The sequence below is a fragment of the Macaca thibetana genome, chromosome 7, assembly GCF_024542745.1.
Source record: "Macaca thibetana thibetana isolate TM-01 chromosome 7, ASM2454274v1, whole genome shotgun sequence".
NCBI classification, from domain to species: Eukaryota; Metazoa; Chordata; class Mammalia; order Primates; family Cercopithecidae; genus Macaca; species Macaca thibetana.
In genome coordinates, this window is record NC_065584.1 from 49,363,764 (window position 1) to 49,382,742 (window position 18,979).

General features: G+C 37.7%; 1 protein-coding gene across 4 annotated transcripts in view; it reads right to left on the reverse strand.

The window, feature by feature from the left end:
• Positions 1 to 897: 897 nt before the first annotated feature.
• The window catches only part of ARID4A (AT-rich interaction domain 4A), a 75,363-nt gene continuing 57,281 nt past the window's right edge, over positions 898 to 18,979 (reverse strand). For 3 of the 4 annotated variants that reach the window (XM_050799706.1, XM_050799707.1, XM_050799709.1), the window contains 7 exons: positions 16,259 to 16,343; positions 14,373 to 14,574; positions 10,147 to 11,277; positions 9,835 to 9,939; positions 9,227 to 9,433; positions 8,456 to 8,602; positions 898 to 3,563 (listed from right to left, as the gene is read on the reverse strand). In XM_050799706.1, the coding sequence (XP_050655663.1) occupies positions 3,460 to 3,563; positions 8,456 to 8,602; positions 9,227 to 9,433; positions 9,835 to 9,939; positions 10,147 to 11,277; positions 14,373 to 14,574; positions 16,259 to 16,343 (1,981 nt within the window). In that variant the 3' untranslated portion in view covers positions 898 to 3,459. The remainder of the gene's footprint in view (positions 3,564 to 8,455; positions 8,603 to 9,226; positions 9,434 to 9,834; positions 9,940 to 10,146; positions 11,278 to 14,372; positions 14,575 to 16,258; positions 16,344 to 18,979) is intronic. The other variant, XM_050799708.1, reaches the window with a different exon arrangement.

Here is an 18,979-nt window from a genome sequence, read left to right on the forward strand (position 1 = left end):
TTAAATTACAGGGCTTAAGGCCGGGTGCGGTGGCTCACTTTGGGAGGCTGAGGCGGGCGGATCACGAGGTCAGGAGATTGAGAACATCCTGGCTAACACGGTGAAACCCCATCTCTACTAAAAGTACAAAAAATTAGCCAGGCGTGGTGGTAGGTGCCTGTAGTCCCAGCTACTTGGGAGGCTGAGGCAGGAAAATGGCATGAACCCGGGAGGCGGAGCTTGCAGTGAGTGGAAATCGCACCACTGCACTCCAGCCTGGGCAACAGAGCAAGACTCTGTCTCAAAAAAAAAAAAAAAATTACAGGGCTTATAAGAAAAGAAAGGTATATAAGCAAATTAACTGGGCAATCCACATAGATTTTCATAACTTAAAGCAATTTCATAGAAGGCATAGTATGTAGTAGTCTTTTAATATGCTAAGTGCAACCATCTTTCTTACTGAAAGAGAAGAAAACTAGAAATTTAACACAAAATAACAAACAATAAAAGCACACAATGGCCAGCTGGGCACAATGACTCACGCCTATAATCCTTGCACTTTGGGAGGCCGAGGCAGAAGGATCGCTTAAGCCCAGGAGTTCAACACCAGCCTGGGCAACATAGCAAGACCCTGTCTCTACAAAACATTTAAAAATTAGCCAGGTGTCATGGTGCATGCCTGCAGTCCCAGCTACTCAGGAGGCTGAGGTGGGAGGATCGCTTCAGCCCAGGAGGTCAAGGCTGAAGTGAGCCGTGTTCACACCACTGCACTCCAACCTAGGTGACAGAGCAAGACCCTGTTTCAAAAATTGAAATAAATAAAAGCATGCAATGCAATATTAAAACAGAAAGCTCCATCATCTTTTAAATAACAATTTTATAGATGGCAACTTCCATTATATTAGAGTGTCTTTATAATTTTACTTTTTTTTTTTTAGACAAAGTCTTGCTTTGTCATCAGGTTGGAGTGCAGTGGCACGATCTGGGCTCACTGCAACCTTCATCTCCCGGATTCAAGTGATTCTTCTGCCTCAGCCTCCTGGGTAGCTGGGATTACAAGCGCATGCCACCACGCCCAGCTAATTTTTGTATTTTTAGCAGAGTCGGGGTTTAACCATGTTGATCAGGATGGTCTCGATCTCTTGACCTTGTGATCCACCTGCCTCGGCCTCCCAAGGTGCTGGGATTACAGGTGTGAGCCACCGCGCCCGGCCTATATTTTTTACCTTCTTAGTCACATGTAAGAGGTATCTATTCAAAGTTTACCTAAACTCAAAATATGCTCAATATTTGAAATGTCATACTTAGTCAATATTCACTTAATTTCATAATCCTTTCCAGCTTCCAGATAAAAGGATTTTAACAGTGTGTATCTATTCAATGAATACACAGTTTTGTTCTCTGTAGCAACATCCCAATACTTCATGACCAAATTTGTATCAATTAGAAGGGACAGTACTCAAGCTGATAACTTATTTATCTCACATTTATTGAATTGCTACAGAAGGAAATCATTAAAATATTTAATGTATAAATCTAAGGTTGCCTCCTAGGTCCAGCTGGATTTAAATGACACTTTTTTTTTTTCATTTTTATAATTAGTAGAAATATTTTATTGTAAAGGCTGAAGAATATACTAAAATGCTTGGTTTTGTGACATCTGATTTTCCAACTGTAAGTTATTAGCACTTAGGAAAAAAGCAATCACTTAAAATAAAACTAAAAGTATAAAGCCTATGTTTAAAACATGGCCTTTATTAATACTGCCCACTGAGCTCCATTTTTATTTTACATTGAAATACTTCTGCTTTGCAAAGAAAAGACAGAAAAGTGCATTTTACAAGAGTACTTTTTTTGTTTTTAATTCTCTGAGAAAATGGAATCTGAATCACAAGTTCACAATGTGGTAAAATGAAATTAAGAAACAATGATTTCAGTAATGCTATGCCATCACTAGTGTTTAGCTCTGACTTCTTCTTGTAAATCAGATCCTGATATACAGTCTAGAGCATCTAGGTTATTATTCTACAGCATATTAAACACAGAAAAGGAGGTTTTAAAAAAAAACCCCTTTCAATGTACAAACATGAATTTAAAAATTGCTTTTAAAAAATCACCTTTTTACATAATGTATATGCAAAACTGCTTTAAATACATGATTTTGGAAGAATTATTTACAAAACGTATCAGTCTGTGGAACAATTCACAGACAAAGCATACATAGTTGCTTTACTTAGTTGTTGCATCTCAACTTTGGGAGATATAAATTCATTCGGCAGTATAGCAAACATAAAAACTGTGACAAAGTATCTTAAGGGCAACCAAAAATTTGATCCTCAAAACAGTTTAAATACTAGGACTGCCAAAGTTTCTAAACAAGGACATACTTTAATGATCCAGATGCCCATTTATAGTTCTATACTGTTTGACAGACTGAGACAGACTCCCTTTAACACAGGCAAGGCTGCAGGATGCAACCTCCTGTAAAAAGGACAGCTGAGAGCTATTGTCATCCAAAGAGTGAATTAACCTAGAATTTTCTTTTTTTCAATTTTATTAATATTTTAAAAAATACATAAAAATACAACATCCAATGTCTGAATAAATATATTTAACAAGTTGCAAGATAATACCTTATTTTACACAAAATTTTCAGCTTTAGAAATCTTGTTAAATAACTTCATTGTTGTTATATATTTCATTTTTGTCTTTTTGTAACAAAATAAAAACTCTGAAATTACATAGAAAAAAGACAAAATATTTTTGTCAAGGGATAAGATAGTCCACTGAAAACTTATTCACAATTCCACTGTAAACATTAATAAACATTAAAATATTTGCATAATTGTGTGCTCAAAAATCCTATAAAAAGTGGAAGACTTATTACAACTGTAGTTTTCAGTCAACTACACTTCCTTTCACAATTTATTTTGTCCCATTTACACCTTTAATCCTGGGCACACTGCTGAACATATACTTTGGCAGTTCTAAATAGCAAGTGCTTCCACAAAAATAAAAAAAACAACAATAATGAAAAAAACACAACATAAACCCCCTACTCACCAAGTGTTCAAATACATCTTAGTGAAAGTGCAGCAGTAACTATTCAGCTGGGTAATATTTTGATGTTTATCATGTGCACTTGCTTGTCTATGATTTCTATAACACCTGAAAGCTTTATTATACAAATTCAAATTTGCTAAGTGCCCTTTGTTCTATATCACAACAAATGAAAAAAAAAGTAAAGAGGAAAAATTATGACAAATATGGCAGGCTGCTTAACCTTCACTTATTAATCAGCTTATTTTTTGCAACAAGAAAAAAGAAGAGAGAGGGGAATAGATACAATCCGGCCTGGAAAAGTATACAGGATATACTTAGCAATGTCAAACCAGTTGAGTGCTTTCTGTGGTTGTAATTCAGGGTCTGGGGATTTATGTCCATGGCAGCAAACTGCTGGGAAGGTAGAGAAAATGTTTATCACCTGCATTCTACAGCAAGTACATTTTGTGGGGGAGATGATGATGAGGGACTCATTCCAGTGTCTGATGAAGCAGATGACATGGAGGCTCCCGCATGAGACACTGTGGAATCAAAACAACTATGTTAGATCCAAAAACTGTTACACAAAGATACCTAGCTAACAGCAAATTAGAAATAAAATTCTTCTTAACATTATTCACCTTAATCACAGGCCTCTTATATGTCACATGAAGGAGTAACAAATTGTCAGCAAAAATTTTGTTTGGCTCAATTAAGTAGAGTTAGTCTTTGGTCAGTTAAGTACTACTCAACACTTTAAAAGACATCATAAAATATAAGGATTAAAGAGACAAAAACTCTTAAACCTCTAGTTGGGGGATCCCCTGAAGGAACTTAGCTCAATCAGAAACAAGGTCAACCTGAGATAAACACAGAACCATAGGGAATTTCTGCTTTATCTATGGGTCATAGGACCATAAAAGAATTAACTTAACTCAGAGGATTTCCTCTGACAGGTATCAGAATCATGGAGATCAGGACGGAAGTAATGTGTGATAAGCAAAAAGTCCTCAAATGGTTTTAATGTAATTTTCTCCAGGAGGACATAACACAGATTAGGGATCAGTACTTTGAGCATTAGATGTTTTGCCACTTTTTAAGTTCTTTGCTTTTATCTTCTCTTTCCTTGCAAAACTCTTGTCTTCTGCCAATCTTTCCCTGATTGTTCCTATTTTATTTGAAGTTTTAATTTTTGTTTATTTAAGTGTCATTACAACTTCTGGGGCTCAAGCGACACTCCCGCATCAGCCTTCCAAGTAGCTGAGACTATGGGTGCACGCCACTGCAACAGCTAAATTTTTAATTTTTTGTAGAGACGGGATTTTGCTATGTTGCCCAGGCTGGTCTCCAATTCCTGGGCTCAAGCCATCCTCCTGCTCCAGCCTTCTAAGTGCTGGAATTATAAGCGTGAGCCCCATGCCCAGGCAACAAATTCTTATATATATGCCAGAAATCACTCAAATCTCAGTTTAATAACTCATTATGAAAACCTAAGCAAATAAAAATGGGGAAAAGACTATAATAAGCTGGGCATGTTGGCTCATGCCTATAATCTCAGTACTTTAGGAGGCCAAAGCAAGAGGACTGCTTTAGAACAGGGGTTCGAGACCAGCCTGAACCACATAGTGAGAATGTGTCTCTACAAAAAAAACTAAAAAGTTAGCTGGGTGTGGTGGCAGGCAACAGTGGTCCAGGCACCTGTGATACCAGTAACTTGGGAGGCTGAGGTGGTAGGGTCGCTTGAGCCCAGGAGTCTGATGCTGCAGTAAGCAGTGATCATGCCACTGCACTCCAGTCTGGGTGACAGACTGTCCCCCTGCCCCCCAAAAAAAGATGGTAATAAAAAAATATTTTTGGCCGGGCGCTGTGGCTCACGCCTGTAATCCCAACACTTTGGGAGGTCGAGGTGGGTGGATTACTAGGGGTCAGGAGTTGGAGACCAGCCTGGTCAACATGGTGAAACCCCATCTCTACTAAAAATACAAAAATTAGCCAGGCATGGTAGCAGGCACCTGTAATCCCAGCTACTCAGGAGGCTGAGGCAGGAGAATGGCTTGAACCCAGGAGGTGGAGGTTGCAGTGAGCCAAGATCGTGCCATTGCACTCCAGCCTGGGCGACAAGAGTGAAACTCTGTCTCAAAAAAAAAAAAAAAAAAATTCTAATTGTCTGAAATGTATGTCACCTTTAGGAAACTGACCCCAGAGCAGTGGTGGGTTCTCTGAAGAAATTTTAATTTGCTAATTTGTTCTTTTCTTCTTTTGATATTCAAAAGTTCTGTAAATACATCTTGGTATTTACAGCTTTTAAAAGAAAAGGATGAACATGAGAGTCTGATCTCTTTCCATTTGCTCCACCCTGTTCCTATTTGTAGGAATTAAAAACTGCTGGACTTGGAGCACAATGGTCAAGACCACACATGACAGGTCACTCTACCACAAAGTCATCCTCTAAATCTCTACTAGAGGCAGAAAACTTCTCTCAACATGATGAACTCTATCAGGTAATTTACCTTTTATTTGTTTTTTAAGAGATATCCCTTCTGGAGCTTTCCCCTCCTGTTCCATCCTACTCCTGGAATAGTTGCTTTCTAGGTCTGCTATGCAGTGGTCATCCTACAGCTTCCATTCACCATCACCTTCAGATATTCCTTCTCTATTTTCCTACGTAGGATTCCTTGTTTGCCAGATCCCATGTCTTCTTAGCTTGGCTTCTAGTGTCTAGTACTACCACTGAGAAATCAGACTTAAGACTCTTGATGCTGTTCTGAGATCCATTTCTTTTTATATATGTATCTTTATATGGTAAATTTTTTGAATCTACTTTTTGGTTTTTTTTGAGGCAGAGTCTCACTCTGTCACCCAGGCTGGAGTGCACTGGCGCGATCTCGGCGCTCACAGCAGCCTCTGCTTCCGGGTTCAAGTGATTCTCAAACCTCAGCCTCCTGAGTGGCTGGGATTACAGGCATCTGCCACCACGCCCGGCTGACTTTGGTAGTTTTAGTAGAGATGGGGTTTTGTCATGTTGGCCAGGTTCGTCTTAAACTCCCGGCCTCCAGTGATCTACCTGCCTCTGCCTCCCAAAATGCTGGGATTACAGGCATGAGCCACCATGCCAGGCCTAGAATCTACTCTTTATCCACAGGATTCTGAAATTTCATATGCTTTGGTGATTTTCACCCCCATTATTTATAGAGGGCACAGTGAGTCCTTTCAGTTTTCTAACTCACATCCTTCAGTTCTAGAATTTTAAAACTATTTCTCTGATGACAACTTCCTCTTGTTTATTCAACTCTCCTTCTAGAAATCCTATGATTCAGAAGTTGGAGCTCCTCACCAATTTCCATATTTCTATTATTTCTTCTCTCCTATTGTCTTTTTGACCCTCTAGTGGAATTTCTTCGGCTTTACTGCCTTATTAATTTTTCTAAATTCCTGCTATCATATTTTAAAGATATCCTTCTTGTTCTCTCAATTTTTAAAATAGTTACTATGCTTTTGTTTCAAGGTAGCAGTATCTTTCCCTTTACCTCTGGATACAAATCGAACATCCCTAATCCCAAAATCCAAAATCTGAAACTTTTGAGCATCAATGTGATGCCACCAGTGGAAAATTCCACACATAAGCACTTACCACAAACTTTGTTTCATGCACAAAATTATTTAAAGTATTATATAAAATTACCTTCAGGCTATGTGTATCAAGTGTCTATGAAACATAAATGAATTTTGTGTTTAGACCTGGGTCCCATTACCAAGATATTTCATTATGTACAAATATTCCAAAATCTGAAAAAATAAAAAACCCAAACACTTCTAGACCCAAGCATTTCAAATAAAGGATACTCAACTTGGATTAACTATTAAGAATAGTTGTGTGTGTGTTTTTTTTAAATATGGTATATTATCTGTTTTTTTCCAGTTCCTTTTTTTTAACTTTGGCTTCTGCCTTTATGTAGGGGTTTTCCTCAAATGTCTGGTCATGTGGCTTCCATATTTAACATTAAAAAGCTGACTGAAAGCTGTGTATGAGCATCAGGGCTTTTAAATATGGACAGTACACATGTAGTGATTGGCAAGGATCTTGATTTTTGTTTCAGGAATATCCAAATAGTAGGTAATTTTTCTTGGGCTGGTCATTTTCTTTAGAAGAATCTTCCAGTCTCCTCCCAGGAATAAGCATAAGCTTGGCTGCCAGCTTTCAGGAAGCCAAGAGGACTAGGCCTCTTCTAACGAAGAGGCACAGCAATCTAACTATTCAGTATGCAAACTTTCACTCCATCCACTATTTTGGCTTAGCACTTAATCGTTACCCTCAGCTGTGGCTGGTGCCCCCAAGTCTACAAGCCTACTGATTTCCTCATTCTCTGTTAAGTTAATCTATTTTCTGCTTGAGTTGGGGGTGAGGTAGACTTGCTTCACTGATGGGAAGAGGAGATCCAATTTCTCCTTTCATTTTCAACCAATCCCATTTCTCAGCATTGTCCCATATCCCTTCTGAGGGCTTTTCTGGGGTTACATGGTATGAATTGTCTTCCTTCTTGTTGTTTTGTCTCACTATGAGGACAAGCAAGCTTAGTTTCAGCAGTATCTCATCTGCTAGGAGAGTTACAGTAGTCCATCAGTTATGCAGCTTCCAAAAGATATACTGTTGACATTGTCTTGTCTGCTGTGGTCATTCTCTCGTCCTTTTGAGTTTAGGGCTCTTAATTTCCTTTACTGTTATTTTAACAGGGCTTGGGGATGGATTGTATATGGATATGTTCATGTTTAACTAGAAGTTAATCCTATAACCCCCGAAGGGCTAGCTCAGACACTACTCCCTCTCTGTGATTGCTCCAAAGTAACCTCTCCTTCCACTAACTCCTATACTTGCTAATATCATTCTTAGGGCACACATTGTTCCACTAGATGTTAAGATCTCTGAGATGAAAATCTGTGTCTAACTCATTTCTGCACTTCCACCACCTGGCAGTGCCTGGCGCACAGCACATGCTCATTAAAGTTGCTGGGTGGCACTATCTTATCTTTTAGTTGTTTAGGGAATGATTTCTAATCCCAACAAGATAATTTCCTTGAGAATAAGCCTTATGATTCATTCATTTTGGTGAACCCCATAATAAATACAGTGCCTATTAATAGGTGCCAATAAATGTTTGAGCAAAGAGTGAATTTCAGAAGGAGTATGCTCTACCTGAGAATCCATCACATTTAGTACAACCACACATTTTGAAAGACAGTTCATACTCCCTTTTAAGGGTGTCATTCTGATTAACTCAGTTGCTGACCTACTCCTTTCAACAAAAGAAAACACTAGGAATTTAAAAACAGCAATTAATGAATGTGTGCTATATTCAATGAGTATCAAATTTAAATCTTCTAAAATGATAGGATATAGTTTTGAAATATAAGAGGAGAAAAATTATAATAAAATTACCTTCCCTGTCTTTCTTTTTTAATCTTTTTCTCCTCCTGTCTATGGTTGCAACTTCAGACTTCAAAGACATATAGTATTTTCTGATTTCCTGTAGTTTTTCTTGGAGAAATGAGATTCTCTCCGTACTGTTCATATTATCTAATTCATCTAAAAGGGGGGGAAAAAGTTAATTTGCATTTTAAAATAATTCTTTGAGAAAAATGATGGCAGTTCTATCAAACAGAATCTAACTCATAAATCAACAAAAGCTTTAGTTTATTAAAACCTAGTACAGTAAGCTAAATAAGATTGTAAACAGGGAAGATGTGAATTAAATTCATGATTAAGAATTATTTTTAGATCCCAAATGTTCTATACTAAACATTTATTACTTAAATGATCAGAAAAACATAAGAAAACATCAACACAAACCAACCCTGACCTATCTATAATTATAGTTATCAGAATAGTTTCCCTATATTGGCATTTTCTTCACTACTACTAGTTATACAGTAGTTAGTGCTACAAAGGGCACTTCAGTTTCACTGATTTATATAAATCATACATGTCTTCTTAATGGAGACCTTCCTGTAAGTCAATATTTATCAAGTTAATTTTATGAAAAGACACAGATTTATACTTAAGACAACATGTAGTGATTATTGCTAAGGCAATATTTGGAATATCTAAATAGTTAATCATTATTCCTTATTAACATTAATCCAAGTTGATATTTTAAGATATATTCCACTTTACGGTATTCATTTATCAAGTTTTCAATAAGCTTCTTACTGAGTTGAAAGCTCCATTTATATGTCCTAGGGGATGAATTTGGATGTTTTTCTCTGTGTTTATCTTTCTCTCCATCTTTGATGTGTGGGGATATTCTTGCAGGAGATCGTGCAAGTTTCTGTGGCTTAGATACATTAAGATGCTTTACTGGGGTACATTTACTTGAATTGTCTAGGACAGGAAGATCTTCACTATCACTGCTTTGTCCTATAAATAATGAAAAAGGTTAACTCAGATTATAAATGATAAAATTCTTAAATATCAAAATGCAACAGACCTAACAATTACATTTCTTGGTATCCTACCTACAGAAATATGTGCACAAATGCACAAAGTTTATAACAGTATAAAAAAACAAAACCTAAATGCTCACCAACAGAGAAATGGTTAAAAATGATAAACTTTTTAATACTTTCCTAAAGTTGTTAAAAAGAATGAGCTAGAGTTCATAAGAATAAAAATGGCAAAATATCTAGTATAATACTGTTAAATGAAAATGCAAAGTTATAAAACAATATAGTATTGCTCCATTTATGTTTAAAACAAGCCAACAAACTGCTAAAAATACTAACACTATAAGACTAAAGCTAGCATTGAATAACACCAACCTGTTCCATTCTTTTCATTTTTGGCTGCAGCATTTGTTCGCTTTGGGGTACGCTTTTGCTTTTTTGCCATTAATCCACTATTGCCATCACTTGGTCTTTTCTGACCTGAAATAAGGTGAAAAAGGGAACGTGAAAAAAAAAAAAAAAACCCAAGAGGAAGTATATTTATTCAACAGACTACACTGACATTTCTTTTTTTAAGAAGAGAGAAAAGAAAAAGAAACTACTTTACAGATCAACAGTACCTAAAACTCAACAGTTTTAATTTTTGGTTTTCATATAAACACTACCTTTTCCCTAGAAAGTCCTTACCCTTCTCTCTGCTCTCTCTCTCTTGTACAATTATACTACAGGTACCAGAGGCAACATTAGTTTCAAATCCATTTGCCGATTCCCTCTCACAGAGACCTTCTTGAGATTCTTCAGCAATACTATCAACTTCAATCGTTATATCACTCTCACTTTTTACGCTTCGAGACTCATCTTGACTAAGAGTAAGTGGTGAAGCTACTGAAAAGTTATGTTGGACTACAGGAGGTAGGGCAGGTGGAATAGAAACAAGAGAATTAGACTCAGAGCTTTCAACTGCTACATCCTCAATGCTGGTCTTATCCTTTTCATCCAAATCATCCAAATCTACTTCATGGCAAACCAAGGTTTCAGGCCCAATCAGAGGCATTGCATCCTCATCTTCTTTTAGTGGAATATTTACAGTTTCTTCAGCTGGACTATCAAATCTTTCATTAGTCAGTTGTTGGATGCATTGGTTTGACTCTGCTATCAATGATGGCATTCCTTCATTTTCTCTTTCAAAGTGCTGTTCAAAATTTAACTTTTTCATTCCCTCAGATCCAATACAATCACTGGTCCTTTCTTGAGATACAGTAGTTGTCATTTCCATTCCATTCTCAATTCTTATTTTTTTCTCTGGTGATGATTGTCCTAGTATTTTCCGTTTCAACTTCTTTTCTTTCACACATTGGTCAATTTCATCTTCTGTAGCAGAAGAGAAGTTTTTATTGTCTAATGAAGACAATTCAAGACTACGAGCCTCTATATGAGGTTCACTTCCTGCTTCATTCTGGCCAAATGATGAAATCTTTATAATTTCTAAAGAAAGATCTTTTGTCTTGCTTCTTCTTCCCTTTCCTTTTGGAGATTTTTCGGCTTCTTTCTTAACTTCTTCTGCTTGTTCCATTTTGTTTCCAAAAATCTGTACTATTTGTTCATTCTCTCCAACTTCTAACTTCAGGGTTTCTAAAGGCTGCAGCTGAGTCCTATCATTTTCTTTTAATACGTGTGCAGAAATCTTTGGATTTTCTTCATCTAGCTTATCATCATTCAAATTTTCATTTTTTTCTAGTTCATCTTTAAGAGAAAGTTCTTCATTTATTAGATTCTTTTCTAAAGCATCTTCTGTTTCACTATCAGATGAACAAGAGTCTGTAAGAGGAAATATTATTATATTATGCAGGTTTTTATATTACCAATGTAATTTTATAATAAAAATCTTACCAAAAATAACAATAAAAATATTAATCATGTACCTCTGAATACCTCCCTGTAGAAAGTTCTGATATAAAACAAATCATAACATTTGTGCCAAGAATTTGAGGGGGAGGGGAAACTACATTAAGCGCCAAGTAAAAATATATTATATTGCGTATTACTAACTCAAATCTACATGAAAAGCTATTTTGCAATATTCCCCAGTATCATATTTAGGTACAAGAGTCCTTAAAAAAACATCAAAGGATCAGTACCTAGACATCCTAGACATGAAGTTAATTTGTTAAGTGGTTTGAGATAGTATCTAGGAGGGACATGTGATGGGCATTTTGTATCCTAAGAAAGGAATATGACATTCTACTTAAAATAATTGTGGAAAGAAAAGTTTTTTTTCTTTCCTTTCCTTTCCTTTTCTTTCTTTTTTCTTTTTAAGACACAGTCTCACTCGGTCGCCCAGGCTGGAGTGCAGTGGCGTGATCTTGGCTCACTGCAAGCTCTGCCTCCCAGGTTCAAGCCATTCTCCTGCCTCAGCCTCCTGAGGAGCTGGGATAGGCGCGGGCCACCACGCCCGGCTAATTTTTGTATTTTTAGTAGAGACGGGGTTTTGTCATGTTGGCCAGGCTGGTCTCAAACTCCTGACCTCAAGTGATCCGCCTGTGTCAGCCTCCCAAAGTGCTGGGATTACAGGCATGAGCCATGGCGCCCAGCAAGAAAAGTTTTTAAAATGGGCAACTGGACTCAAAACTTTAAATATTCTTAACAAACAAGAAAGTACAGGAAACAAAAATTATTCCCTGTAAGTAAGGGAACTTGTAAAATAATAAAGTAGGGTTCTAAGACTGTATAGGATCTAAAAAATATAAAAATCTTGTCCACATGGTGCTCATATCCTCAAGAAGTTCAAAACTGCAAAAATGAATTTTTAAGTGAAAAGGTGTATACAATTTTATTTTGTGGTTTTATCATAAACAGAATGTAGAATTCATTTTCATGTTTTAAAAAATCCCTTTCAGTGGTAGTTTAATAAGGCTGGTATGTAGTTTTGTAGACTGGACACTAAACACAGTTATGCCGTCTAGGTACCTTTCACTTTGTGGACATCTTTCGTTTGTCAGCAGATGGCAGTAAAGAGGAAGGATGTCCTTTTATAATTTGCACACAAGCACCACAGGTACTAATAGCAAACATGTAGTTCAGTATAGCTTTTTTCTTGAAAGAAGAGAAATTTTTATGTAAGACAACCATTTAAAATTTCTTTTTTCGGGTCTGGGCACAGTGGCTCATGCCTGTAATTCCAGCACTTTAGGAGGCTGAGGCGGGTAGATCACTTGAAGTCAAGAGTGCGAGACCAGCCTGGTTAACATAGTAAAACCCTGTTGCTACTAAAAATACAAAAATCAGCCAGGTATGGTGGTGCACACCTGTGGTCCCAGCTACTTGGGAGGCTGAGGCGGGAAAACTGCTTGAACCCAGGAGGTGGAGGTTGCAGGGAGCTGAGATTGCGCCACTACACTCCAGCCTGGGTGACAGAGTGAGGCAGGGTCTCGCTCTGCTACCCAGGGTGGAGTGCAATGCTATGATTACACTTGCTGTAGCCTTGACCTCCCAGAGTCAAGCAATCCTCCCACCTCAGCCTTCTGAGTAGCTGGGACCACAGGTGCACACCACCACGCCGGGCTAAATTTTTAAATTTTTTTCGTAAAGATGGAGTCTCACTATATTGTCCTGGCTGGTCTGGAACTCCTGGGCTCAAGTGATCCTTCTGCCTCAGCCTCCCAAGGTGCTGGATTACAGGCATGAACCACTGCGCTCAGCCTATAATTTCTTAATTACATTTAAAAGTATACAGAGGTAGAAAAGTGGGGAAAATGAGTACAAGCAGAATAAAATATGTTCACCTATACTCATTATAAAACATGCCTGTACCACAATAGTCTGTGTTCTCTTAGAACCACATGGTTTCAGCTTTGCTGAAAGATCCCAGGTGAACAGCACTGAATTTATAGGAGACACTGGTACAGGCTTTGAGGGAAACTGTAGCACACATTAGGATGCATGGATTGTCAATTCACCTTCTATTAAAATATATTATTTTTAAGATATTTATGAGAAAAAGTATTCCTAAATGAAAACATCACTAAATTTCAAATAAAAATGATACAGCAAAATATTTTCTTCAAATCAAATTTTATAGTTTCAATCATATAAGATTAAAAACCTAGGTGATTTACAGGTTGAACACCCCTAGTCCAAAAACCTGAAATCCAAAATGCTCCAAATTCCAAACTTTTTGGGCACCAACATGATGCCCCAAGTAGAAAATCCCACACCTGACCTCATGGGACAGATTGCATCCAAACACAGGTGCACAACTGTCTTCGGCAGCCCCAGGCTAGTGTACAGGTAACCTTTTAATGAAAACACAGCATCGTAGGTGGAGATTGAAAGCCTGCTGTTTGTTGTCATTGTTGTTTAGCAGCCAATACAGATATTCTGATGATGCTACCTCGCTGCTTAGTTTCCTCACACACACTATTTTTCCACTGTATTAATTGTAAGTCATATATTTTACTGTTATGTAATTATGTGTAAGAAAATTACTTATCAGTAGGTGGCATATAAATTCAGAGTCAAGAATAACAGTGATGCCAAACAATCACAGACTGTTCACATGAGTGGCTGAGACAGTTATACCTTTGATTTCTGATGGTTCAAAGTACACAATCTTTATTTCATGAACAAAACTATTAAAAATATGGTATAAAATTACTTTCAGGCTATGTGTATAAGGTGTGTATGAAGCACTAATTTTCATGTTTAGACTTGGGTCCTATCCCCAGGATAGCTCATTATGTATATGCAATATTCAAAAATAATAAAAAAAAAAAATCCAAAAATCCAAAACACTTCTAGTCCCAAGCATTTTGGGCAAGGGATACTCAACCTGTACTGTGAATATTTCACACAATGGAAGTTTTATTATTTATGTTATTTTTTTTTTAAAGTCAGCCATCCTCAAAATCGAGCACCTTCCATTCCATTTGACAGAGGTGAGCTGTCTGGTATATTGCTGCGAGCACTTCTGGTACCTGATTTTCCTTCACTGTTTGCTGTCTTAGATAAGCCATACGGCATGTTTGATGAAAGGGTTGATTTTAAAGGAGGTCGTCCCCGTTTTGACTTCTGCCTCTCCTCATCTCTCTTTTCGTCCTTTTCACTATCTTCTTTATTCTGGGCAACAACAACAAAATGTATGAGAAGGGCCAATGCTTTATGAAAAATGAACATTCTACTTATCCAAAGAAAACTACATCTCAAAAAAGGTTTGATATTTTATATGTCACTTCCTAGTCTGTGCTTATAGAAGGATCAAGAGTTTTCTGGCTGGTCTGAGAGGTTATCGGCACTTATTAACATTAGTGTCACTGAAATTGGTATATAATCCTCCACTTCTGAATTTCTAACGTATTTTGTATTTACATAAATACAATATTGTACAATTTGTAATACTGGAATTATATTGTGATGGTCAGCATTAGAAGGCTATACAACCATTCAGCACTCCCCACTGTTCCCTACTATCCCCTGCAGAAAGGAAAGATACCTATCATCCAGTAGACAAAACCATGGGCAAATCTCTACAGCAAAGCTTGACAACTGAGGGTGTGGGTGAGGGTACAACTGGCCAGTATATATGTGTTTTAAAATTTTAGTATTGGCTTCTAGCATTTAAAAGTCAAATTTCACATTTTAAGAAATATAGTGGTCTTGAAAAATCCTAAAATCTGGCAACCCTGGGTCTGCATTCCCACAGCAGAGTGGTTAGTTCCATTCTGTCTAAATGAGGAATGTGTCCTCTCATTTGTCACGGTTAGTCCTACTTTATCCTTCTCCTATAAAGCCTCTACGGGAATATGAGTTTGAAAGTCATGTCCTAAGGGTTGCTGGTTTTCACCTTTGCCGAAACAATGTGGTAATGTGTTACTTTTAAGCTCCTGGGTTATGAAGAAAAAATCACAATTAACTTTCATGAATCAAGATTTTTTTTTTTTTTTTTTGAGACAGAGTCTTGCTCTGTTGCCCAGGCTGGAGTGCAGTGGCGCGATATCGGCTCACTGCAAGCTCCGCCTCCCAGGTTCACACCATTCTCCTGCCTCAGCCTTCTGAGTAGCTGGGACTACAGGTGCCTACCACCACGCCTGGCTAATTTTTTGTATTTTTAGTAGAGACGGAGTTTCACTGTGTTAGCCAGGATGGTCTTGATCTCCTGACCTCGTGATCTGCCCGCCTCAGCCTCCCAAAGTGCTGGGATTACAGGCGTGAGCCACCACACCCGGCCAAGATGATTATTACAATAAGAAGATTTATTAGACAAACACAATATCGTATATGCATATTACTAAGCAAAAGAAGCCAATCTAAAAAGGCTACATGGTGTATGATTCCAATTATATGATATTCTCGAAATGGAAAAAACGATGGAGAGAGTAAAATGTCAGTAGTTGTCAGGGGTTGGGGTGGGGGTAAGAATAAACAGAACATAAAGGACTTTTAGGGCAGTAAAGTTACTCTATACGATACTATAGTGGTGGATCCATGTCATTATATATTTGTCAAAATCCATAGAATACACACCACCAACAGTGAACCCTAATGTAAACGATGTACTCTGGGTGACAATAATGTGTCAATGTAGGCACATCAGTTGTAACAAATACCCCACTCTGGTGGGGGATGTTGACAATTTGGGAAGACTATGCATGTATGGGGCAGAGACTATGCATGTATATGGAAGGTCTATATACCTTGTTCTCAATCTTGGTATAAACCTAAAACTAAGAAGTCTTAAAAAACACACAATACAATTTGAATAATTCCTATACATATTATAAGGGACATAAATCTACAAACATACTTTCGCTTTTTTCTTCTGTTTTTTCTTTGGTCCACCTTTGTCCAAAGGCCAGATTATCCTGTCAGCCTTCACCCACTCATCATACCTTAAAAAAAAAAAAAAAAAAAAAGAATATGTACAAACTTTATAAATTATAACCTTTTTGAAATGTATTCACCAAACAAAAACAACAGTGAGACAGACTAAATAGTTTGTTCTTAGTGTTGGCAAGAATATGAAGGGCACAGGGGCTGGTTTGCTGGTAACATGTGCCAGTAACTGTACTAGGTATTTTGCATAACCACTAGGGAAAGGCAAGAGGATTTAAGAGTTAACAGGTTTAGAAGGAGGTCTTGGAAAGCAAACTCTAGATTCAAGACAATCTGAACTGCTTTGTTTTCTACAGCTTTTACAGACCTGAGCTTATAATCAGATTCTGCACTAGAATTCGCTCTATTGAATGAATAATAGAAAGCTAGTCAGATAAATTCAGATTTGCAAGGTGATCAGTTTCAGGTTATTTTATCAAGTCCATTTCAACTTCCTTTTCTTCCTCAACACTCTCTCTAGTCTCTAGTAAAAATATAAAAAATTAGTCTCTAGTCTAGTATTTCCAATAAAATTTTCTTCTGAACTACATTGCCTTTAGGACTCTGAAATTTTTTAGAGATATCTGTATTTCACCTCCTTTATCTAAGTTTATTCTGTTTAGCTCAAGTTGAAAACTCATTTCCCCTAAACTTTTACTTAAAATTTTTATTTTTAAATTTATTTTTAATTTAATTTTCTGGGGGACAGTTTCAATATTGTTGCCCAGACTGGCATGCAATGGTGCCATCTTGGCTCACTGCAACCTCTGCCTCCTGGGTTCAAGTGATTCTTATGCCTCAGCCTCCCGAGTATCTGGGATTACAGGTGCCCACCACACCCAGCTAATTTTTTATTTTTCGTAGAGACGGGGTTTCGCCATGTTGACCAGGCTGGTCTTGAACTCCTGACCTCAGGTGATCTGCTCACCTTGGCCTCCCAAAGGGCTGGCATTACAGGGGTGAGCCACTGGATCCAGCAATTTTTTTGAAAGAGGGTCTCACTCTGTTGCCAGGATGGAGTGCAGAGGCATGATCCCCTGGGCTCAGATGATCCTCCCACCTCAGCCTCCTGAGTAGCCGAGACCATGGGTGTACACCATTGCATCAAGCTAATTTTTGTATTTTTTTATAGAGACGGGGGTTTTGCCATGTTGCCCAGGCTGGTCTTGAATTTCAGAGCTCAAGTGATCTGCCCACCTCAGCCTCCCAAAGTGCTAGGATTATAGGTATGAGCCACTGCACCTGGCCTTCTCAAATGATTACTATCACTGCTGAATGTCTATAGTCCAAGTGACTAATCAGGGGCAAATAAGAAATTAAGTTTTCTGGAACTAAATAACAGTTTTTACATTATATAAATATACAAGTATTTATAGAATTAAGTCAAAATCTAAAAATATGTGCACTTAATTGAAGAAACTACAGGCAGTCCTTGCTTTAGACCAGGAGTGTCCAATCTTTTGGCTTCTCTGGGTCACACTGGAAGAAGAATTGTCTTGGGCCACACATAAAATAACACAACGATAGCTGATGAGAAAAAAAAAAAAAGAAAAAGAAAAAGGAAAAAGAAAAAAAACCCACACAAACAAAAAAACTCTCATGTTTTAAGAAAGTTTATGAATTTATGTTGAGCCACATTCAAGGCCATCCCGGGCTGCATATGGCCTGTGGGCCACGGGTTGGACAAACTTGCTTTAGACTGTAGCGTGTTAATAGAAACTCATGTATCTGGAAACGATATTCTTGCTTTGTAAACCAGTTACCATGGAGATGTACAAAGTAAGGACATGGTTCCTGTATGCATGTATTTCAGCTGACATGGTACCATGACTACCTATACAGATGCTCCTTTACTTATGATGCCATTATGTCCTGATAAACTCATCACAAACTGAAAATATCGTAAGTCGAAAAATGCGTTTAATACATCTAGCCTACTGAACATCACAGCTTAGCTTAGCCTACCTTAAACATGCTCAGAACACTTATATTAGCCTACAGTTGAGCAAAATCATCTAACACGAAGTCTATTCTGTAATAAAGTCTAAAATATCTCATGTAATTTATTGAATACGCTGTACAATATTGGTTGATTAGTCTCATGGTTTCTTCGCTGCTTGATGTGGCTTGCCACCACTGCACAGTCTGATGAGAGAGTATCATACTGCATATCACTAGATCAGTAAAAAAAAAAATCAAAATTCAGGCCGGGTACAGTGGCTCACGCCTGTAATCCCAGCACTTTGGGAGGCCGACGCGGGCGGATCACAAGGTCAAGAGACCGAGACCATCCTGGCCAACATGGCGAAACCCCATCTCTACTAAAAATACAAAAATTAGCTGCGCGTGGTGGCATGCATCTGTAATCCCAGCTACTTGGGAGGCTGGGGATGCTGAGGCAGGAGAATCGCTTGAACCCAGGAGGCGGAGGTTGCAGTGAGCCCAGATCGCACCACTGCACTCCAGCCTGGTGAAAAAGCAAGACTCCGTCTTAAAAAAAAAAAAAAAAAAAAAATCAAACTTCTAAGTATGGCTTCTACTGAATGCATATAGCTTTTGAACCATTTTAAATAAAAAAAAATTGAAGTTGAACCACTGTAAGTTAGGAACTACCTGTACTATGATTTGAAAACGATCTCTCACCTCATTAACC